This window comes from Dendrobates tinctorius, unplaced genomic scaffold, assembly GCF_039654945.1.
Source record: "Dendrobates tinctorius isolate UK_male_01 unplaced genomic scaffold, ASM3965494v1 ptg000020l, whole genome shotgun sequence".
NCBI lineage: Eukaryota > Metazoa > Chordata > Amphibia > Anura > Dendrobatidae > Dendrobates > Dendrobates tinctorius.
The window spans coordinates 20,086,230-20,112,132 of NW_027361688.1; the positions used below are offsets into that span (position 1 = coordinate 20,086,230).

General features: G+C 43.8%; 1 protein-coding gene across 1 annotated transcript in view; it reads right to left on the reverse strand.

The window, feature by feature from the left end:
* Positions 1 to 25,903, reverse strand: part of POLR3B (RNA polymerase III subunit B) — a 165,510-nt gene that overhangs the window by 58,170 nt on the left and 81,437 nt on the right. The window contains exons 20-21 of the mRNA XM_073567837.1: positions 5,719 to 5,928; positions 1,031 to 1,189 (exon numbers count right to left, since the gene is read on the reverse strand). Of these exons, the coding sequence (XP_073423938.1) occupies positions 1,031 to 1,189; positions 5,719 to 5,928 (369 nt within the window). The remainder of the gene's footprint in view (positions 1 to 1,030; positions 1,190 to 5,718; positions 5,929 to 25,903) is intronic.

Here is a 25,903-nt window from a genome sequence, read left to right on the forward strand (position 1 = left end):
GTCACACCCATATATGCACTGAATGCACAAAGAAATGATTCTTTTTTTTATTCATTTCTTTGTGCATTCAGTGCATATAGGGGTGTGACCGCCCTCTTTCTGAGCTGGGAAAACCATCCTGTCTGGCCTAAGCTTTTACTAGTGGTTCAGCTGCTCAATCCTTGTTCACATTCACGTCACTTGGCAAGTGAAAAGGTTTTAAATACTAGAGTAGGGACTGTCCCACAAGGGTTGCCGTGACGTGGCGGGAAGGCTTGTACATTATTTTGATCAAAATTATGTTTACTAAATACCCTTATTATTATTATTACCTTTATGCATTATTTGCAGTTTATTTTTTACTTTTTAGTTCAGGATATTTGTGTTTTTTTTGCTTTTTGTTTTCTCAGATTTTCAGAGTTCTAGAACCCAGCGAGTCTGTGCGTCGCAATACACTTCAGCTGAATGTACATCCGAGGATGCACATCCAGTTGAAGTTTGCGCTGGCGTCATTGGGCCTGGTCGGGAACACTGCGACCATGATCACTACGACCCCGTACATTAGTAATAATCACAGTAATCAATCATCAATGCATAAAGAAACATTCTGCAACTTCCCAGTTGAATTTCGGGAAATGTCTCTTATTCCAGGATTGAATCATAAGTCTGCCAAAATAAGGTAAGACTTGACCCCTCTTTTCCCTTTAAGGAGCCAGTCAATTGCCTTTTTTAATTTTTGAAGGGGGGAATGGAAAAAGCAACGCATGCTTAGATAAGTGTGGAACTTTTCATTGTAGGATGATCGGGCTTCATTGCATCTCATTTCGTCTTATTTTGCTTCAATTATTGTATTGTTAACGTTGTTACTTATGACTTGTGTTTTGAAACTGTTAAACTGTAAAGCGCTGCGGAATATGTTGGCGCTATATAAATAAAGATTATTATTATTATTCATTGTCGTTAAAATGGAAAATCAATTGAAGAGATTAAAAACGGACAGCATCAAGGTGATGCCTATCACGTATCACCGGGCGAACCGTACCGTACTTACCGGGTGAACAGATGCCATCGGCGTCTAAGATTTCATGCCTCCAGATTGGCTTGCGCGTGGTGGCGTCAAGCATGGGTCCCATCACTTTGTCGAACGTCTGGTTGCTGTAGCGTTTCAGAGTGCACTTGGCGTTTTTGTAAACGAGGCAACGTCCAAAGCCTGAGAAGAAAGAAGCAACAGGTTAACCCAAGGGCTCACAAAATTAAGAGAGTCCTAATGGTATGTGTGGAGGCTGGGCAATCGACCGTCCCCAAAATACACCAGCACGCACTAGCCCTCTTGGCTAAATCTCACTTCATACCCCGCTCCACTCAACAAGGCCATAATTACTGGAAATGTGTTATTAGAATATGACCTATTTACAGGAGGGTTTTTTGTGAAATGTAATTTATTTAATTTTTTTTTTAAAATAACATGAGGTTTAAAATCTTGCAATTTTCAATTTGGCCAATACTCCATGTTAAGAACAAGTACATTAGAAGCAACAGACCAACTCTGGCACTCTTTTGCATTGAAGCATCTAATGACCCGGTGCAAATGTCTTTGCACAAGAGGAGGTGAGCTGTGACATCACCTATTGTGAATGGAGGATCCTGTGTTATCTACTGTATATAGAGGTGTTATCAGTCATTGTACAAGAGGAGGTGAGCTGTGACATCACCTATTGTGAATGGAGGATCAACTAAATACCCTGTTTTTGTTATCTTTTTACTAGCACTTGCTGTTTACTGTTATATATATTTTTTACAACAGAGTATTTTTGCACGTTTGTTATATGGTGTTTTTCCTGTGTTTCAGTCTTTGGGTGGTGTGCACACTGTGCTACCGACTTTTTCACTTTTGTGCATGTCTCATGTGTTTTTAATGTATTAGTTTCTTGCTTATACAAGGTTTGGGAGATTCCCGCCCTCTCTTGTGAGACATGCACATAAAAAGCCGTCTTGCACAATGTGTCCACATCAGGCAGCGCCTTTCTGAATCCTGCTCATATAGGTACGGTATTTAGTTGATCGTTTTTTGCAAAAAATGTATACTAAGCCACGCCACCAACGTCACGGTATACCCATCTCAAAGCAGTTCTCTCTAATATATTTAAAACCATGATCAGGTTTTACATACATTAGATAGGACTGCTCCGACATGGGTATACCGTGACGTTGGTGGAGTGGCTTAGTATACATTTTTTGCAAAAAAACGTATCAACTAAATACCCTGTTTTTGTCATCATCTTTTTACTAGCACTTGCTGTTTACTGTTATATATATTTTTTACAACAGAGTATTTTTGCAGGTTTGTTATACTGTGTTTTTTCTGTGTTTCAGTCTTTGGGTGGTGTGAACACCGTCCTACTGACTTGTTCGCTTTTGTGCATGTCTCATGTGTTTTTAATCTAGATACTGGGAGAACCAGCGGAGACTTGTTTATGGACCCGGGGAGGGTGACTAAAGATTTTCTTTATTTTTTTAGCAAATTGCATATGGGAAACAAGGATTTTCTAAAACAGGAAATCTTCTTTAAGAAACAGTTTATAAGCCACCTTTGGTTTGCAACCTCAAATCTCTCCCTTTAGGAGTGATGGGGGGGCGAGCCTGGTTATGATAACGTGCGATTTAACCATGACTGTTGGTGTGGAGCCGAAAAGACACCCAAAAAGCATAACTAGTAAATCCATATATTTGGCAGTGATGTTGCATGTAACTCCTGCACCGGTCACCATTGGAGGGTCTCAAATTAAATTCCCGTTAATAGCCTGCATGTGCCGGTTAGAAACCCTCAGAGATGACACACACACAACACCAAGCTTCAACAGCCCCCGACAAAAGAATGGCACCTCCAATTAACATCACTCACTGGACGGACGCCTCTGTGCCATTGTTCCATAAGGCAAAGCTCTGGGTCCCAGAACCAGAATAAAAGGACTTTTTTTCCCCTCCCCGCACTCCTCTGCTTAATGGTGTGCTCAGTAATGGGCATCAGGGCACCCCGGGTTTGCAATCCAGGCTTAATACTACTGCCGGCCACTTCTACAGAACGCAGCTTAGGGAGCACGCTACTGAATGACGACCGTGAAAGCGGCACAAAGGTGTTTCTTTTCTTAAAGTTTCCATTTTACAGAAAAAGGGGGAAAAATTCAATTCTTATTTAGTTCCACTTGTATTGACATGGGCGCAAAAGAAGCAAAAGCAGACATAAATGTCAGAGATAAATGTCTGGGAATCATTTCATAGGAGCCTAGCAACCGCTGCTGCCCATCATGTCTATTAGAGGGACGAAAAGACTGGCGTGTGCGGCGTGCATGGAAGGAAAGGTGATCCAAGTCCTACTGACAAGAGAGACTCAATTATTTCTCGCTAATGACCATCCACCCCTCAATCTCAGTCCAATTAGCCCGATAGAAAATAAAGAAAAGGACGGAATTCAGTTTGCAAACAGAAAGTAGAAATGAATAGATGCCGGCAGCGGGGATAACACAACTACTCATCATACATGTGCTGAAGAGTAGGAAGAGCGGGGGAAGCCAAATTTAGCAACCCAAAAGAAGAAAGGGGAGCACATGTCTGCAACAAGGAAACAAAAACTGACCAGCAAGGACTCATTCAGATGCACAACGTTCTGATCACGGAAGGGCCGCGGGTCTCTCGATCAAAGCAGGACACTTCTAAGAGGTTGCGGGTCTCCTGACCGAAGCACGGCCTTTCTACAAGGTTACGAGTCTCCCGACTGGAGCAGGACCTTTCTACGAGGTTGCGGGTCTCCCGACTGGAGGAGGACCTTTCTACGAGGTTGCTGATCTACCCACCGGAGAAGTACCTTTCTACTAGGTTGAGGTTCTCCAGACCGAAGCAGGACCTTTCTACTAGGTTGCGGTTCTCCTGACCGAAGCAGGACCTTTCTACTAGGTTGCAGTTCTCCCGACCGAAGCAGGACCTTTCTATGAGGTTATGGGTCTCCTGACCGAAGCAGGACCTTTCTATGAGGTTATGGGTCTCCTGACCGAAGCAGGACCTTTCTATGAGGGGGTCACACTCTGATTAGGAGAACGTCAGCCAGTCCAGACACTGCAGTCTGAGATTAGACCAATTAGCATGGACATCTAGCTTAGTAGCTTACTGCAGACTGTCAATGTATAAATAGTATGCCAAAGCTACCAAATCATTCAATAATTTAAAGGTGTCATGGATAACACTAGGGAGATCACGCAGCTCCCACAGCAGCAACCAGTTTGTCAAGATACGCAACTCTGCAGCCTCCAATCGTCAGGACAATTCAGCAATTGACTGTACGAGGTCGCGGCTGCTTCCACTACTAGGCTAGTTAATGGGGAACTCACAGTGCGCGTATGGTGTATTGAGTGCGGCTTAAGCGGTGCGGTTTACACAGCAAAAGGAACAGAGCTATTAAATTTTAAATATTTAATCTGGAAAGGTAGGCAGCATTTATAAAAATATACAAAGATGATGCAAAATGGGAACAAAAGAATATGGTATATACAATTACATAAAATAACGAGGAATAACGAATGAAAAGTACTACATCTGATGTTGCAGGAATGGTTCTTTATGGAGGAAAGCACTCTGGTTAGGAAAATGGACACACTCAGTGCAAACTATGTCCTCCAAAAATGACAGAAACCAAAAGTCTGATTTTTAGTAGATCAAAACTGCGCTCACATACCTCACCTTAGTGAGTTCATATGGGGCTGGTTGTGGGATAAGCTAGGTGTGTTGGAATTTTAGGAGATCCCTAATTTTCACGATATCTTTGGCCCTGGAAGTCTCAGACAGTAGATATTGTTGTCATGTTTTCTATTGTGATTTTACCTTTTTAAAGAGATGAAACATGGCATGGATAGCATCATCCATAGGTTGATATTAAGCTGCAGGGGTTAGAAAGGCCCTACGGTGATGAGGGTGAATGCATTATGTTCATCCTTTCACTATTCATCACTGACCACTGGCTTCAAAATGTCTCAGACCAGACTTTTGAATAGGGGAAGCTCTTACTTCAGAAGTGTATTTCTCAACCTCTATGTAAAGGAATAAAGTCTTTGTGGCAAAGGGAATGGGAGAGTCAGCTCACCATTTTCAGCCTCTTCAAGGAAGCAGGTTCCAGGCATGGAGCCGCCCTGGCCTTAGGCATTGAGAGAAAAAAATCTTTTCACAGTCTTTATGGCATGTTCCTAGAGCAGATCTCTGCTGTAATTACCTGGTCACAGCATGAGGTTCCTTCTTCAATGGAGATATAAGTGTCAGCTCTCCCTCACTTCCCCAGTTATTATTAATCCCACATGTTCCAAGTGAGGGTGCGTGCTATGTCTCCTCTGTGGAGAGGTCGCTATAGATTTTAATATTCTTCTATCGCACAGGGGTTTTTGTTATTCAAAATTTTGCCCACAGACAATAATACTGAAGAAATAAAGTGAAAAATGTACACTTATCCATTTAATCTACAGCCTTGTCCCTGGTTCACTATTAGTGCCATATATCACTAAGGCCAAGTCATCGGCTGTAGCGGTGATATTTGGACATCATTGCTACAGCCAATAAAACAGAAGACTGGTGGGAAAAGCAGGACACATTTTAAAAGGGAAAGCCCTTTAAAATATTTAACAAACTAACCCTTTAATTTCGGACGAGTTAGCCCTCACTATACACACAAGTATTGGTATCCGTCTGAACCTCACTTACCTCTATCCAATGAGGCTTTATTTAACACAAGGGCGTCTTCAATGTCATAACCACTGTAACTCATCACGGCCACGGTGGCGTTCTGTCCGGCTGGAAGTTTTTCGAAATCTATAAGTTCAATAGTCTTTGTCTTGACCATCGGCCTCTGTGGGTATGCCAGCAAGTACATCAATGTATCGATCCTGTTCCTCTGGTTGTAACCAATAGTCCCTGAAGACAAAGAAAATAAATCATTAAAATCATATTCAAGATTTCTTTGGGTAAATATTCAAAACTCAAAGAAGGCACAGGCTAATAATCCTAACCTACACAGGCGTAAAGAGTACCTAAACTTTTATTTAATAGAATTCTGTCCAGCGTGGAAAGTTATGCTGCTGCAGGAGATTGTTCTGATAAGCAGAACACTCAGAGGACGAAACAGGAGCTGACCCGTCACTGCCATCATCTGTACTCCAAATGAGTACATTCTGATATTAATTCAGCTGAAGGCAGCAAATACACTGGTGAAATGCAGGGGGTTTGAAGGGCTTTTAAAAAAATTGAATGCAAGTTTTTTTTTTTACAAACCCCTGTGTTTCCCAGTGTATTTGCCTTACTTTAACTGTGTTGCTATCAGAACTCATTTGGAGTACAGATTATGGCAGTGATGGGTCAGTCCCTGTCTTCGCCTCTGTTTTCTACTTTCACAACAATCTCCAGCAGCAGCTTACACCCAGAGATAGTGACACAGGAGCTGATCCAATCACTGCCATCATCCGTACTCCAAATGTGTGACCGCGGAGTGCAGCATAAGTGATCCATATTCCATGGATCAGTTTCAATGTTAACTCATGTCTTATTGACTTTGAACACAACCTGGTCATCTTATTTTGGGGAAAAAGAATTGTGAGGGTTCGAAAGATATAGTATCTTGTTAAAAGGGTCATTTTCACAAAATCGATCCTTCATAGCCATGAAATCTGGTAAGAAGACCACGGTTGAAGTTCTTCAACCTCGGTCTGTATGTAACAAACTTCCTTTCCTGCACAATTACTTTCTGAACAACTCTATGAATCTGTTGGTCCTCACTGAAACCTGGATTCAGGATTCTGACACTGTCTCCCCTGCCGCCATTTCCCATAGTGGCTTACAATTCACCCATTCCCCAAGACCCACAAACAGACTTGGTGGTGGAGTTGGCATACACCTGTCCTCTCAATGCACTTTCCAGGTCATCCCCCCAGTTCCATCACTCTCATTCCCTTCTTTTGCGGTCCACACCATCACACCCACCCAATTCCTTGACCACTTCTCAGCCTGGCTGCCGCACTTCATGTCCTCAGAACTCCCAACACTCTTCCTGGGAGACTTCTACATCCCCATTAATAGCCCCACTTCCACATCTGCATCCCAGCTTCTATCACTAACCACTTCTCTTGGCCTCTCACAGCTCTCAACCTCTGAGACACACAAGGACGGTAACACCCTTGACCTGGTCTTTGTCCGGCTCTGTTCAATCTCCTACCTAAATAACTCACTGCTTCCACTCTCTGACCACAACATTCTCTTCTTCACGCTCACAAATCCTCACCCACCCCAGCACACTCCTATCACACATTCAGAAATCTACAAGCCATTAACCCTCTGACACTTTCAGACGCCCTACAATCTTCCCTGTCCCCAATCTCCTCTTTTTCCTGTCCTGATTTGGCTGTTCATCACTACAACGACACTATTAGAAGCACCCTTGATCAGGTAGCGCCCCTCATCCTCAGAACCTCCAAACACAGAGTAAAACAGCCCTGGCTCACTTTCCACATTTGATCCCACCACAGAAGAAAAAGTCTCCAGACTCCTCTCTTCTTCTTGTCCAACTACATGCACTACTGACCCCATTCCCTCACATCTCCTCCAGTCTCTCTCTCAAGTCGTCACAACTCACCTAACTACAATCTTTAATCTCTCCCTCTCCTCGGGCATTTTCCCATCCACCATCAAAACACGCCATCGTTACTCCATTACTAAAGAAACCCGCTCTCGACCCATCCTGCACAAACAACTACTGACCAGTCTCCAATCTCCCCTTCATCTCTTCAAACTTTTGGAGCACCTAGTCTACTCCCGCCTTACCCGTTACCTCTCCACTCACTCCCTTCTAGACCCTTCACAGTCTGGCTTCCGATCCCTACATTCGACTGAAACTGCACTCATCAAAGTGACCAATGACCTTCTGACAGCAAAATGTAACAGTGAACAATCCCTGCTCATTCTTCTCGACCTTTCTGCAGCTTTTGGCACTGTTGACCACTGTCTCCTACTCTCTAGGCTCCAGTCACTGGGCATTAAGGACGCTGCTCTCTCCTGGTTCTCTTCCTATCTTTCTGACCGCTCCTTCAGTGTTTTGTTTGCTGGCTCCACGTCATCCCCTCTTCCTCTCGCTGTCGGGGTACCTCAGGGCTCAGTCCTTGGCCCAATCTCTCTACACGGCCCCAATTGGACAGACCATCAGCAGATTTGGCTTTCAGTACCACCTTTATGCTGATAACACACAACTATACACGTCATCCCCTGACCTTACCCCCACTAGACTACAGAATGCCAGTGACTGTCTGTCCGCAGTCTCCAACATCATGTCCACTCTCTATCTGAAACTTAACGTCTCAAAAACTGAACTACTTCTGCTCCAGTCGTCTACTAACCTCCCTAAATATGACATTTCCCTCTCCGTGGGTGGCACCATAACACCTCGGGGAAGCAGGCGCGCTGTCTGGGTGTTATGTTTGACACCAATCTATCCTTCACATCCCATATACAATCTCTTGCCGCTTACACCTAAAGAACATCTCCAGAATCCGCCCTTTTTTCACCATGGATACAACAAAAACCCTCACTGTCGCATTTGATCCACTCCCACCTGGACTACTGCAATGCTCTATTAATTGGCCTCCCAGTTACTCGACTATCCCCTCTCCAGTCCATCTTTAATGCAGCAGCCAGGGTCATCCATCTGGCTAATTGGTATTCGGACGCGTCCCGTCTTCGCCAATCGTTAAACTGGCTGCCGATTCATTATAGGATCCAATTCAAAGTACTTGTTATCACCCACAAAGCTCTCCACAGTGCAGCACCCCCTACATCTCCTCCCTCATTTCTGTCTATTGGCCTAGCCGACTGCTGCGCTCTGCAAACGACTTTCGAATAACCTCCGCACTAATCAGCACCTCCCACTCCCGACTCTAAGGGTACCGTTACATTTAGCTATGCACCAGCGATCCCGACAACGATATGGATCGCTGGTGCATCGCTAAGTGGTCGCTAGTGAGCTGCCACACAGGCAGATCTCACCAGCGACATGGCAGGGGTCGGGGGTCGCTACTTACCTGTCAGACGCGGTGATCCTGACGTCCTCCCGCACGCGTCGCTCGTCGGCGCCACAGGAAGCCCAGCAGGAAGCGCCCAACGAGAAATGATCCAGGACCTTCTCGCGCGATCAGCGATAACCAGCGGGGGAGCGGTTGGAGGTAAGTATCAGGCATAGCGATATCGCTAGCAATATCGCTGCTGCGTCACAAAATCGGTGACTTTACAGCGATATTGCTAGCGATATCGCAGTGTGTAACAGGGGCTTAAGACTTCTCCCGCACTGCGCCAATCCTCTGGATGGCTCTACCCCAAGAAATTAGGACTATCGACAATTTGCACAGTTTTAGGCGCTCCCTCAAAACGCATCTGTTCAGAGCAGCATATAACATTCACTAATCAAAGTCATTCTATGTGTAAGTGTGCGTGTGTAGCCCATTCACTACTCCATCCATCCCTCACTCCCTCAAGATGGCTGGACCATCATTGTAAATACATCATTGTAAATACACACCTGTACTCTATCTCCCCCAACTCATTGTAGATTGTAAGCTCTCATGAGCAGGGTCGTCTTATTTTGCTTTAATTTATTGTATTGTTAACGTTGTTACTTATGACTTGTGTTTTGAAACTGTTAAACTGTAAAGCGCTGCGGAATATGTTGGCGCTATATAAAGATTTTCAAAATAATAAGAACACCATGTATCAGTTCCTTTACACTTCACAAATACTTGTTACTCACGCAACCTCCGGTCCTCCCAAGACCTTCTTTCTCTACTCCACACTCATACATTCCTCACCCAATCACTTCTAAGACTTGTCCGGAATGTTCCCCACCTTCTGGAAAACACATCCAATTATCCGCCACACTCGTAACTTTCAGGTCACAATGACCCCGCTATCACCTCACTACCACCACCAGAGGTGCCACCTCACCACCACCAGAGGTCCCGTAACCCCCAACCTGTCTCTTTCTCCATTTTCTTGAAGACTGTAAGCCCTCAAGGGCAGAGTACTCTCATTTCTGTACATCCTGTCATTTTTAGCTTTTTCAGTGTGTTTTATATTTGTATCTCGTATCTAACCCCTTCTCATGTACAGAACCATGGAATCAATGGTGCGCTAAAATTAAATAATAATAATACTTTGTGTTGGTAAATTACATATAATCCCAAGAAAATACATTTTAAGTTGGGTGTAACCCAAAAAAAAAAAGTGTCAAAATACAACTCTCTCTCTATAATATATATATATATATATATATATATATATATATATATATATATATATATATATATATATATATATATATATATATATATTTCATTCAATGTATTCCACACTTGACATAGTTCAGGGGTGAATACCCAGAGTTTGCCTGTGGCTGTAAAATGCCAAGCCTGGGCATATTGATGTGATTAGCCCACCGCAGAACAAAACCATGGTTTCTAGCCGATTTCAGGTCATAATATGTCAGATGTTTTGTATTGTTTGCCTAAAAATTCCTCCAAAACATTTTATTGCCATTTAAAATTACAGAGATTATTATGCAGGTGATTTCCAAACAACAAAAGGTCCCCGGCACAAAGCGCTTTATCCCGAGCAGTGAATGCAACGCGCTCTGCTGGTTTAATAACACATAAAGAAACACTAAAGAGTGATAAAGGTCGAGTGAAATGAAACCAAAACGGAGACAAACGTAAAAGACATATTACATTATACAGAGGTCGGGCAAAGCTGGGGCACTCCAGATGTGATGAAACTACTACTCGCAACGTGCACCGACAGCCACAGAGCAATCAGTTCTGCGTTCACAATCTTACACCAATAATACCATCTAAATGAATAAAAATATACAAAGTAAGGCAAAAGTTTTAGGCAAGATTAAAACAAAAGTGATAAAAAATAGAAGCTATTAATAGTTACTGTTAATAGTGCATTTTTGTTAATTAACAAACTGAGTGAACAAAACATAAGTCTACATCAAACTAATATTTGGTGACCTCCCTTTGCCTTCTTCAGTTCTTCTAGATACAATGTACTACACACATTTTTTGAAGGAACTCGGCAGAGAGGTCGTTCCAAACATCTTTGAGAACTAACCACGCTCTACCACGACCTACAGCGTCTCTGCTTTGGGGCGGCCTGCAGACAGATCTCTTCTTGGTTTCTCCGAATTAGAGCATCAAGATAAGACTCTCCTCAGAGGCCAAACCGGAGCACTAGAATCTCATTAACTGAAAACTTCTACAGTGCCTTGCGAAAGTATTCGGCCCCCTGGAACTTGTCAACCTTTTCCCACATATCATGCTTCAAACAAAAAGATACCAAATGTAAATTTTGGGTGAAGAATCAACAAGTGGAACACAACTGTGAAGTTGAACAAAATTTATTGGTTACCAGTCTCCATATAAATGCACCTGCTCTGTGATAGTCTCAGGGTTCTGTTTGAAGCACAGAGACCATCATGAAGACCAAGGAACACAACAGGCAGGTCCGTGATACTGTTGTGGAGAAGGTTAAAGCCGGATTTGGATACAAAATGATTTCCAAAACTTTAAACATCCCAAGGAGCACTGTGCAAGCGATCATATAGAAATGGAAGAAGTATCATACCACTGCAAAACTACCAAGACCCGGCCGTCCCTCTAAACTTACATCTCAAACAAGGAGAAGACTGATCAGAGATGCAGCCAAGAGGCCCATGATCACTCTGGATGAACTGCAGAGATCTACAGCTGAGGTGGGACAGTCTATCCATAGGACAAATATCAGTCGTCCACTGCACAAATCTGGCCTTTAAGCTGGCTCCACTTCATCTCCTCTATCTCTCACTGTTGGGTACCTCAGGGCTCAGTCCTTGGCCCCCTTCTCTTCTCTCTCTACACGGCCCCAATTAGACAGACCATCAGCAGATTTGGCTTTCAGTACCATCTTTATGCTGATGACACACAACTATAAACGTCATCCCCGACCTTACCCCTGCTGTACTACAGAACGCCAGTGACTGTGTGTCCGCAGTCTCCAATATCATGTCTGCTTTCTAACTGAAACTCAACCTCTCTAAAACTGAACTTCTTCTACTCCCACCGTCTACCAACCTCCCTACATCTGACGTTTCCCTCTCCGTGAGTGGCACCATAATAGCACCCTGGCAGCAGGCACGCTGTCTGGGTGTTATGTTTGACACCAATCTCTCCTTCACCTCCCATATACAATCTCTTGCCTGCTCTTGCCGCTTACACCTAAAGAACATCTCTAGAATCCACCCTTTTCTCACTGTGGAAACAACAAAAACCCTCACTGTTGCCCTGATCCACTCCTGCTTGGACTACTGTAATGCTCTACTAATTGGCCTCCCCAAAACTCGACTTTCTCCTCTCCAGTCCATCCTTAATGCTGCAGCCAGGGTCATCCATCTGGCTAATCGGTACTTGTACGTGTCCGCTCTACGCCAGTCGTTACATTTGCTGCCCATTCATTATAGGATCCAGTTCAAAGTACTTGTTCTCACCCACAAAGCTCTCCAAGGTGCGGCACCCCATTACATCTCCTCCCTCATTTCTGTCTATCAGCCTAACCGACAGCTGCACTCTACAAACGACTTTTGTCTAACCTCTGCACTAATCCGTACCTCCCACTCCCGACTCCAAGACTTCTCCCGTGCTGCGCCAATCCTCTGGAATGCTCTACCCAAAGAAATTAGGACCAGCCACAACTTGAACAGTTTTAGGCGCTCCCTCAAAACACATTTGTTCAGCGCAGCCTATCACATTCCCTAATCAGTCATTTTATGTGTAAGCGGCATGTGTAGCCCATTCACTATCCCCATCTATCCCCCACTCCCTCAAGATAGCTGGACCATCATTGTAAATACATCACTGTAAATACACAACTGCACTTTGTATCTCCCCCACCTTATTGTAGATTGCAAGCTCTCACGAGCAGGGCAGTTTTTATTGCTGTAATCATTGTATTATTGCTAAAGTTGCTACTTTTGACTTATGTTTGAAACTGTTACATTGTAAAGTGCTGCAGAATATGTAGGCGCTATATAAAGATTATTATTATTTATGGAAGCGTGGCAAGAAGAAAGCCATTTCTCAAAGATATCCATAAAAAGTGTTGTTTAAAGTTTGCAACAAGCCACCTGGGAGACACACCAAACATGTGGAAGAAGGTGCTCTTGTCAGATGAAACCAAAATCGAACCTTTTGGCAACCATGCCAAACAATACGTTTGGCGTAAAGGCAACACAGCTCATCACCCTGAACACACCATCCCCACTGTCAAACATAGTGGTGGCAGCATCATGGTTTGGGCCTGTTTTTCTTCAGCAGGGCCAAGAAAGATGGTTAAAATTGATGGGAAGATGGATGGAGACAAATACAGGACCATTCTTGAAGAAAACCTGAGACTGGGATGGAGCTTTGTCTTCCAACAAGACAATGATCCCAAACATAAAGCAAAATCTACAATGGAATGGTTCACAAATCAACGTATCCAGGTGTTAGAATGGCCAAGTCAAAGTCCAGACCTGAATCCAATCGAGAATCTGTGTAAAGAGCTGAAAACTGCTGTTCACAAACGATCTCCATCCAACCTCACTGAGCTCGAGCTGTTTGCCAAGGAAGAATGGGCAAGAATTTCAGTCTCTCGATGTACAAAACTGATAGAGACATACCCCAAGCGACTTGCAGCTGTAATCGCAGCAAAAGGTGGCGCAACAAAGTATTAAGTTAAAGGGGCCGAATAATATTGCACGCCCCACTTTTCAGTTTTTGAATTTCCACAAAATTTAAAATAAGCAATAAATTTTGTTCAACTTCCCAATTGTGTCCCACTTGTTGATTCTTCACCAAAAATTTGCATTTGGTATCTTTATGTTTGAAGCATGATATGTGGGAAAAGGTTGAAAAGTTCCAGGGGGCCGAATACTTTCACAAGGCACTGTAACACTGATTAATCACAGGACGGATTTCTTCACCCCAGATACCATTTTAATCAGTTTAACATTGCCAACCTGACAATTCCTGCAGTTTACTTCACAAAATACTGCTGACCTGTTTGCTTTAAGCAAGAGGTGCCACTAACCAAACAATACCATGAAGACCAAAGAGATCTCCAAACAAGCCAGGGACAAAGTTGTTCAGAAGAACAAGTCAGGGTTGGGTTATAAAAAAAAAATCCCGATCTATAATAATAATAATCTTTATTTTTATATAGCGCTAACATATTCCGCAGCGCTTTACAGCAATCTAAATTCCCTATCAGTATGTCTTTGGACTGTGGGAGAAAACCGGAGTACCCGGAGGAAACCACGCAAACACGGTGAGAACATACAAACATGTTGCCCTTGGTGGGATTCGAACCCAGGATTCCTGCGCTGCAAGGCTGCAGTGCCATCCACTGAGCCACCGTGATGATCCCCCAGAGCACCATCACATGGAAAACATGGTACCACAACAAACCTGCCAAGACAGGGCCACCCACCAAAACTCTCAACACGGGCAAGGAGGGTATTAATCAGAGAGGCAGCACAAAGACCAAATATAACACTGAATGAGCTGCAGAGTTCACAAGCTGAGACTGGAGTATGTGTCCATGTGACCATAATAAGCCGTACACTCCATAGGTGTCCTTTATGGAACGGAGGGCAGAAAAAAGCCTTTGCTTACACACAAAAATTATAAGGCTCCTTTTCCATTTGCCAAAAGACATGTGGGAGACTCCCTATATATATGGAGAAAGGTGCTGTGAACAATGAGACACTATGTTTGGCGCAAAACCAACACAGCTCATCACCCCTAGAACACCACCCCCACAGTAAAACATGGTGGTGACAGCATCATGCTGTGGGGATGTTTTTTGGCAGCAGGGACAGGAAAATGGTCCGAGTTGAGGTAAAGATAGATGCTGCAAAATACATGGACATTCTAAAGAAAAACCTGTTTCAGTTTGTCAGTAATTTGAGACTGGGACAGAGATAAGCCTTCCAACAAGACAATGACCGAAATAAAGCAAAACTCAAATGGTTTAAGGGGAAATGTGTAAATGTTTGGAGTTGCCTAACCAAAGCCCAGACCTTAATCCAGTTGAGAATCTGTGGTCAGACTGGAAGATTGCTGTTCACTAGAGAAACACATCGAACTTGAAGGAGCTGGAGCAGTTCTGGCTTGAGAAATGAGGAAAAAAAAAGTCCCGGAGAGGAAAGATGTGGAAAGCTCATAAAGACTTATCCAAAGTGACTTGCAGCTGTAATTACAGCAAAAGGAGGCTCTACAAAGTACTGACTTTAGGTGGGTGAATATTTATGCACACTGAGGTTTTCAGTTACTTTGTCCTATTTGTGGTTTGCTTCAAAATAAAAAGAAAATCAAATGTTCACAGTTGTAGGCATGTTCTTTACATGGACTGATGCAGACTCAAAAAAAAAGTGAAATTCCAGGTTGTGAGGTCGCCAAAGGCGAAAAATGCTAAGGGGAGGGTGAATACTTTCAAAAGTCACTGTACAAACAAACATATATGGGATACGTCTATTTAATAGAGAGAAAAGACTGATGGTAAGGGGTAGGAGATCAGATGCTGGTAGGAAATACTGGAATAGATATGAGACAAATGTAGAATGGGTGGATGAACTGATAGACAGAAGATGAATGAATATATAGACGATAAATATAAAATCAATAGATCAATATAGAGATAGGATTGATGTACAGATAAATGAGATTAATATTTATCTATTCGGCTCTTCTCTCGATTAGTCGGCTTGACATGACGTCATCGTGATGTAAATGTGAAGTCATGCCAGGACGGCTAACAAAAAGAGCCGCGGATGCTGGTTGGAAGGAGCTGGTTCTCAAGTCTCCAGTCCAATGTCGTCAGATCACCTATGGGGCCATTGGACTGGGTCCTGTGAATCATTATTCACGAAGGGTAATAGATATGGTACATTCGATAGATATAGAGAGGTAAATTATGTCAACTAATCAACGGCACAAGGAACGTCTACTCAGCGACATCCCAGCTATAATTCGGCCCATCATAAATTTTTCATAGAACTGATCAACAGGAGACTGACAAACATTGAATAAATAGATAGCTGCTTAGCATATTATAAAACTCCAACTACCACAAGCAGGAAACCCAAAAGATCCATAGTACTGGACAAGAGACCCACCTGTAAGCCCACCTAAAGCAAGGGTCACTCGCAATACACTTCCAAGTGCTCTTGATCTCAGACTTCTGCAACTCGTGTATTTATTTTCTTTTTTCTAGATTTCAGTGGTGAAAAAATGTGGATATATTTGGGTTGATAGTACAAATTCATATGAACTTAAAGGTGTTGTCCACTTTTAGGGAAGTGTGCCGATAATCAACCTTCCATGGTCCAGCACCGGCTCCATACTTCTGCCTTGTCCCCGGTGTTTTGACTGCATCACCGCCAGTCACTGAGCTCAGTGCTCAAGATCGAGGATGATGGCACGCGAACTGAGCTCAGTTCATAAACTCAATGACTAATGGATACTGTTGATGTAACAAAAGGTGGGCAGCAGTGGAAGAAACCTCTTCTTACCTCAGCAACATTGGAATCTCCAGTATTAGATAAGCTAATCAAGGCTGACAGCAGTGTGAGCAGCCTCTTTTTACCTCTGCATCTTTGGTAACTCCAGTATTGGATCAGATAGACAGGATGGACAACAGTGTGAGCAGCCTCCTCTGACCTCAGCACCCCTTGTATCTCCAGTATTCGATCAGACAGAGTGGACAGCAGTGTGAACAGCCTTTTCTTCCTCAGCACACTTGATATCTCCAGTAATAGATCAGATAGACAGGGTGGACTCCAGAGTGAGCAGCATCTTGTTAGCTCAGCACCCCTGGTATCTCCAGTATTAGATCAGATAGACAAGGTGGACAGCAGTGTGAGCAGCCTCTTCTTACACCGCACCACTGTTATCTCCAATATTAGATCAGATAGACAGGGTGGACAGCAGTGTGAGCAGCCTCTTCTTAAGGTACAGTCATGGCCAAAAGTTTAGAGAATGACACAAATATTAATTTTTACAAAGTCTACTGCTTCATTTTTTCTAATGGCAATTTGCATATACTCCAGAATGTTATAAAGAGTGATCAGCTTAACAGCAATTACTAGAAAATTAACTTTATCCCCAAAAACACATTTCAACATCATTGCAGCCCTGCCTTAAAAGGACCAGCTAACATCGTTTCAGTGATTGCTCCATTAACACAGGTGTGGGTGTTGATGAGGACAAGGCGGGAGATCAATCTGTCATAATTAAGAATGACACCACTGGACACTTTAAAAGGAGGCTGGTGCTTGGCATCATTGTTTCTCTTCTGTTAACCATGGTTATCTCTAAAGAAACACGTGCAGTCATCATTGCACTGCACAAAAATGGCCTAACAGGGAAGAGTATCGCAGCTAGAAAGATTGCACCTCAGTCAACAATCTATCGCATCATCAAGAACTTCAAGGAGAGAGGTTCCCTTGTTGCCAAAAAGGCTCCAGGGCGCCCAAGAAAGACCAGCAAGCGCCAGGACCGTCTCTTAAAAGTGTTTCAGCTGCGGGATCGGGCTACCAACAGTGCAGAGCTTGCTCAGGAATGGCAGCAGGCAGGTGTGAGTGCATCTGCACTAGTGTAATGACAAAAAAAAATTTTTTATGAAACCATGTGCAATGGAAGAACTTTTATGGGTTATTTAAGAATAAGTATTGCTTTTTTTTGTTGTTTAAAAAAAGTTCCCCCTTTCATTCAAAAGAAATAAGGCAAAAATGGTATTTTTCCGCCAAAAAAGGACATGCAATTTTGCATTATTATCTTTTATGTTGACAATAGGAGGGCAGATTCCTCGTCCAGATAGACCTGTTTGCTTTTACACTGTTGCTGGAATTTCTAGAAGACATTTTCTGAATGCACTTCTTGATCGTAAAACTTGAAGCTTTGCACTGAAAATGAAAAGATAATACTAAGTTCCAAAATATTTTAAAATATTCCAGAATGTTCTAGATGTGAATAAAATACCACTTTTTGTTACAACTTAGAAAGATATTTTCTTTAAAGATTAAAATTAAAAGACGAAAAATCTTTTGAAAAAGAGGGGGAACTTTTTTGAATATTTTACAAATTTGATGATACTAATGTCATTTGAATGCAATTGTTCCTCCAATGTAAGGGGTTTCATTTTCGTTTTGCAAAATTTTTTAAAATTGTCATCACCCTAATCTGCACGCACTGTGAGGCGGAAACTCTTGGAGCAAGGCCTGGTCTCAAGGAGGGCAGCAAAGAAGCCACTTCTCTCCAGAAAAAACATCATGGACAGACTGATATTCTGCAAGAGGTACAGGGAGTGGACTGCTGAGGACTGGGGTAAAGTCATTTTCTCTGATGAATCCCCTTTTCGATTGTTTGGGACATCTGGAAAACGGCTTATTCGGAGAAGACGAGGTGAGCGCTACCACCAGTCTTGTCTCATGCCAACTGTCAATCATCCTGAAACCATTCATGTGTGGGGTTGCTTCTCAGCCAAGGGAATGGACTCTCTCTCAGTCTTGCCTAAAAACACAGCCATGAATAAAGAATGGTACCAGAATGTCCTCCAAGAGCAACTTCTCACAACCGTCCAAGAGCAGTTTGGCGATCAACAATGCCTTTTTCAACATGATGGAGCACCTTGCTATAAAGCAAAGGTGATAACTAAATGGCTCAGGGAACAAAACATAGAGATTTTGGGACCATGGCCTGGAAACTCCCCAGATCTTAATCCCATTGAGAACTTGTGGTCAATCATCAAGAGACGGGTGGACAAACAAAAACCTTCAAATTCAGACAAAATAAAAGCATTGATTTTGCAAGTATGGACTGCTATCAGTCAGGATTTGATCCAGAAGTTGATTGAGAGCATGCCAGGGAGAATTGCTGAGGTCCTGAAGAAGAAGGGTCAACACTGCAAATATTGACTTGCTGCATTAACTCATTCTAACTGTCAATATAACCTTTCGTCACTCATAATATGATTGCAATTATATTTCTGTATGTGATAAAAACATCTGACAAACACACATAAAAACCAGAGGGCTGCAGATCATGTGAAAATATAATATTTGTGTCATTCTCTAAACTTTTGGCCATGACTGTACTGTCACACTAAGCGATATTGCTAGCAATATCGCTATAACTTGTGATGTTATAGCGATATTGCTAGCGATATCGCTGTGTCTGATACTTACCAACGACCCGCTCGCCAGCTGGTAATCGCTGATCGCGCGAGAACGTCCTGGACTGTTTCTCGTTGTCAGCTTCCTGCGGCGCTTCCTGTGGAGAGACGAGCGTGGAGCCGGGCGAGAGGACGCAGGATCGCCTAGTGTGACAGGTAAGTAGCGACCCCGGTCACCAGCGATGTCTCTGGTGAGATCTGCCTGTGTGGCAGCTCACTAGCGACCACTTAGCGATGTACCAGCGATTCTGACCGCGTCATATCGCTGGTCGGGATCGCTGGTACATCGCTAAGTGTGACAGTACCTTTACTTCAACACCCCTGATAGCTTCAGTTTTAGATCAGATAGATGGGTGGACAGCAGTGTGAGCAGCCTCTTCTTACCTCAGCACTCCTGGCATCTCCAATATTAGATCAGACAGGGTGGACAGCAGTGTGAGCAGCCTCTTCTTACACCACACCACTGTTATCTCCAATATTAGATAAGATAGACAGGGTGCACAGCAGTGTGAGCAGCTTCTTATCTCAGCACTCCTGGTATCTCCAGTATTAGATCAGATAGACAAGGTGGACAGCAGTGTCAACAGCCTTTTCTTCCTCAGCACACTTGATATCTCCAGTAATAGATCAGATAGACAGGGTGGACTCCAGTGTGAGCAGCATCTTGTTGGCTCTGCACCCCTGGAATCTCCAGTATTAGATCAGATAGACAAGGTGGACAGCAGTGTGAGTCTCTTCTTACACCGCACCACTGTTATCTCCAATATTAGATCAGATAGACAGGGTGGACAGCAGTGTGAGCAGCCTCTTATCTCAGCACTCCTGGTATCTCCAGTATTAGATCAGATAGACAAGGTGGACAGCAGTGTGAGCAGACTCTTCTTACCTCAGCACTCCTGGTATCTCCAATATTAGATCAGAGAGGGTGGACAGCAGTGTGAGCAGCCTCTTCTTACCTCAGCACTCCTGGTATCTCTAGTATTAGATCAATTTTTCTACTAGGAGCACAGTATCCTATACATAAAAGGAGATGCAAAGCTTCTTCCTGCTACACATGCTCACAGACTCCCTATCCTATTAACATTCCAGGACATGTTTCGATCAGTTTAACAAGGTGGCGTCCATTTTAACCCTATAGTGACTACCTCCCTAAACAAATTACATGTGATTTGCTAATTAAAAGTATTTGGAAAAAAAAAAAAGAAAAAAAGTATAATGATCTTTTCTTTTTTTACCTGGATAACCCCTTTAATAAACAATTCTACAACTTTTCTTCCTAGATGCCTCTTAGCAGCTCCATATTCATTCGTTTATGACATATCTGTACCCGTTGGACTTCTGCTGCCAATTTTCCCCAGTGAGGGTTTTTATCTGACTTCTTTATTCAGGTGTTTGGTAATAACAGAAACAAAGGCCTTTTTTTATGGCTTAGGATATCTTGCAGCCTTTGTATCCGGACCATCGATAGTAACGTCAGTGCATTGTATCCAAGGAGCTAAATGTGCAAGACCCGGGGTCACGGCAGCTGAATACACCAACCTCAGAAAACAGACAATGAATTGCAAATGACACTCCGAACAAAAAAAAAAAAAAGGCGAAAAAAAAGGGAAAAAAAAAACCTCATTCAGGGAGAAGATGACAAAAGGCCTGTGCGAGGCTGAATAGGTTTTCTGTACTCACTGATCCAGCCTGACTGTGTGTGGCAAGAAAACCAAATGTGTTCCAGCAAAGAAAGCCAAACCCAGTAAAATCCTCACGTTTTTTTTACTCCAGGAAATCTGTCTACGAGGCCTCACTCTTGGTCTCCGGCTGTACAAGCCGCCCCCGGCCATTGTCACGTCAATCACAATTCCCTTTATTAGTAAAAATTAACCAATGGAAACCTCCCGATGACCGGTCCGTACACAATAATGGCAAAAATAATATCATATTATCATATCAGAAATGGACTAGACTGAAGATAAGCGGGTGCTGCGCAGGTGCTGCTCGTCTCTTCCGGCAGAACTCAGCTGTGGCAGATCACTTTGTGGGGAAAATTTGTGGTCCTGTGCAACCATTAATTCAACTTTTTCGTCTCTGCTTAAAAAGAGGTTCTTCACTAGCTGCAGACTAGCTGCAATAGAAGCGCATAATACATCGCAGCTGCTGCAGAACCTCATAATACACCTCAGCTGCTGCAGAGCACCATAAATACACTCCTGATACTGCAGAACCTCATAATACACCTCAGCTGCTGCAGAACCTCATAATACACCTCAGCTGCTGCAGAGCACCATAATACACCTCAGCTGCTGCAGAACATCATAATACACCTCAGCTGCTGCAGAACATCATAATACACCTCAGCTGCTGCAGAGCACCATAAGACACCTCAGCTTCTGCAGAGCACCATAAATACACACCTGATACTGCAGAACCTCATAATACACCTCAGCTGCTGCAGAACCTCATAATACACCTCAGCTGCTGCAGAGCACCATAATACACCTCAGCTGCTGCAGAACATCATAATACACCTCAGCTGCTGCAGAACATCATAAGACACCTCAGCTGCTGCAGAGCACCATAAGACACCTCAGCTGCTGCAGAACCTCATAATACACCTCAGCTGCTGCAGAACATCATAATACACCTCAGCTGCTGCAGAACATCATAATACACCTCAGCTGCTGCAGAGCACCATAATACACCTCAGCTGCTGCAGAGCACCATAATACACCTCAGCTGCTGCAGAACATCACAATACACCTCAGCTGCTGCAGAACCTCATAATACACCTCAGCTGCTGCAGAACATCATAATACACCTCAGCTGCTGCAGAACATCATAATACACCTCAGCTGCTGCAGAGCACCATAATACACCTCAGCTGCTGCAGAACATCACAATACACCTCAGCTGCTGCAGAGCACCATAATACACCTCAGCTGCTGCAGAGCAACATAATACACCTCAGCTGCTGCAGAACCTCATAATACACCTCAGCTGCTGCAGAACACCATAAATACACTCCTGATACTGCAGAACCTCATAATACACCTCAGCTGCTGCAGAACCTCATAATATACCTCAGCTGCTGAAGAGCACCATAATACACCTCAGCTGCTGCAGAACATCATAATACACCTCAGCTGCTGCAGAGCATCATAACACACCTCAGCTGCTGCAGAGCACCATAAGACACCTCAGCTGCTGCAGAGCACCATAAATACACTCCTGATACTGCAGAACCTCATAATACACCTCAGCTGCTGCAGAACCTCATAATATACCTCAGCTGCTGAAGAGCACCATAATACACCTCAGCTGCTGCAGAACATCATAATACACCTCAGCTGCTGCAGAGCACCATAAGACACCTCCGCTGCTGCAGAACCTCATAATACACCTCAGCTGCTGCAGAGCATCATAACACACCTCAGCTGCTGCAGAACATCACAATACACCTCAGCTGCTGCAGAACCTCATAATACACCTCAGCTGCTGAAGAGCACCATAATACACCTCAGCTGCTGCAGAACATCATAATACACCTCAGCTGCTGCAGAACCTCATAATACACCTCAGCTGCTGCAGAACCTCATAATACACCTCAGCTGCTGAAGAGCACCATAATACACCTCAGCTGCTGCAGAATATCATAATACACCTCAGCTGCTGCAGAACATCATAATACAACTCAACTGCTGCAGAGCACCATAATACACACCTCAGCTTCTGCAGAGCACCATAATACACCTCAGCTGCTGCAGAACCTCATAATACACCTCAGCTGCTGAAGAGCACCATAATACACCTCAGCTGCTGCAGAATATCATAATACACCTCAGCTGCTGCAGAACATCATAATACACCTCAGCTGCTGCAGAACCTCATAATACACCTCAGCTGCTGAAGAGCACCATAATACACCTCAGCTGCTGCAGAATATCATAATACACCTCAGCTGCTGCAGAACATCATAATACAACTCAACTGCTGCAGAACCTCATAATACACCTCAGCTGCTGAAGAGCACCATAATACACCTCAGCTGCTGCAGAATATCATAATACACCTCAGCTGCTGCAGAACATCATAATACAACTCAACTGCTGCAGAGCACCATAATACACCTCAGCTGCTGCAGAACCTCATAATACACATCAGCTGCTGCAGAGCATCATAACACACCTCAGCTGCTGCAGAACACCATAATACACCTCAGCTGCTGCAGAACCTCATAATACACCTCAGCTGCTGCAGAATATCATAATACACCTCAGCTGCTGCAGAACATCATAATACACCTCAGCTGCTGCAGAACCTCATAATACACCTCAGCTGCTGCAGAACATCATAATACACCTCAGCTGCTGCAGAACCTCATAATACACCTCAGCTGCTGCAGAACCTCATAATACACCTCAGCTGCTGAAGAGCACCATAATACACCTCAGCTGCTGCAGAACATCATAATACACCTCAGCTGCTGCAGAACCTCATAATACACCTCAGCTGCTGCAGAACCTCATAATACACCTCAGCTGCTGAAGAGCACCATAATACACCTCAGCTGCTGCAGAACATCATAATACACCTCAGCTGCTGCAGAACCTCATAATACACCTCAGCTGCTGCAGAACCTCATAATACACCTCAGCTGCTGAAGAGCACCATAATACACCTCAGCTGCTGCAGAATATCATAATACACCTCAGCTGCTGCAGAACATCATAATACAACTCAACTGCTGCAGAGCACCATAATACACACCTCAGCTTCTGCAGAGCACCATAATACACCTCAGCTGCTGCAGAACCTCATAATACACCTCAGCTGCTGAAGAGCACCATAATACACCTCAGCTGCTGCAGAACCTCATAATACACCTCAGCTGCTGAAGAGCACCATAATACACCTCAGCTGCTGCAGAACATCATAATACACCTCAGCTGCTGCAGAACCTCATAATACACCTCAGCTGCTGCAGAACCTCATAATACACCTCAGCTGCTGAAGAGCACCATAATACACCTCAGCTGCTGAAGAGCACCATAATACACCTCAGCTGCTGCAGAATATCATAATACACCTCAGCTGCTGCAGAACATCATAATACAACTCAACTGCTGCAGAGCACCATAATACACACCACAGCTTCTGCAGAGCACCATAATACACCTCAGCTGCTGCAGAACCTCATAATACACATCAGCTGCTGAAGAGCACCATAATACACCTCAGCTGCTGCAGAACCTCATAATACACATCAGCTGCTGAAGAGCACCATAATACACCTCAGCTGCTGCAGATCATAATAATACACCTCAGCTGCTGCAGAGCATCATAATACACCTCAGCTGCTGCAGAACATCATAATACACATCAGCTGCTGCAGAGCACCATAATACACCTCAGCTGCTGCAGAACATCATAATACAACTCAACTGCTGCAGAACATCATAATACACCTCAGCTGCTGCAGAACATCATAATACACCTCAGCTGCTGAAGAGCACCATAATACACCTCAGCTGCTGCAGAACATCATAATACACCTCAGCTGCTGCAGAACCTCATAATACACCTCAGCTGCTGCAGAACCTCATAATACACCTCAGCTGCTGCAGAACATCATAATACACCTCAGCTGCTGCAGAACCTCATAATACACCTCAGCTGCTGCAGAACCTCATAATACACCTCAGCTGCTGCAGAACATCATAATACACCTCAGCTGCTGCAGAACCTCATAATACACCTCAGCTGCTGCAGAACCTCATAATACACCTCAGCTGCTGAAGAGCACCATAATACACCTCAGCTGCTGCAGAACATCATAATACACCTCAGCTGCTGCAGAACCTCATAATACACCTCAGCTGCTGCAGAACATCATAATACACCTCAGCTGCTGCAGAACCTCATAATACACCTCAGCTGCTGCAGAACCTCATAATACACCTCAGCTGCTGCAGAACCTCATAATACACCTCAGCTGCTGCAGAACCTCATAATACACCTCAGCTGCTGCAGAACCTCATAATACACCTCAGCTGCTGCAGAACCTCATAATACACCTCAGCTGCTGCAGAACCTCATAATACACCTCAGCTGCTGCAGAACCTCATAATACACCTCAGCTGCTGCAGAACCTCATAATACACCTCAGCTGCTGAAGAGCACCATAATACACCTCAGCTGCTGCAGAATATCATAATACACCTCAGCTGCTGCAGAACATCATAATACAACTCAACTGCTGCAGAAACTCATAATACACCTCAGCTGCTGAAGAGCACCATAATACACCTCAGCTGCTGCAGAACCTCATAATACACCTCAGCTGCTGAAGAACACCATAATACACCTCAGCTGCTGCAGAACATCATAATACACCTCAGCTGCTGCAGAACCTCATAATACACCTCAGCTGCTGCAGAACCTCATAATACACCTCAGCTTCTGCAGAGCACCATAATACACCTCAGCTGCTGCAGAACCTCATAATACACATCAGCTGCTGCAGAGCATCATAACACACCTAAGCTGCTGCAGAGCACCATAATACACCTCAGCTGCTGCAGAACATCATAATACACATCAGCTGCTGCAGAGCACCATAATA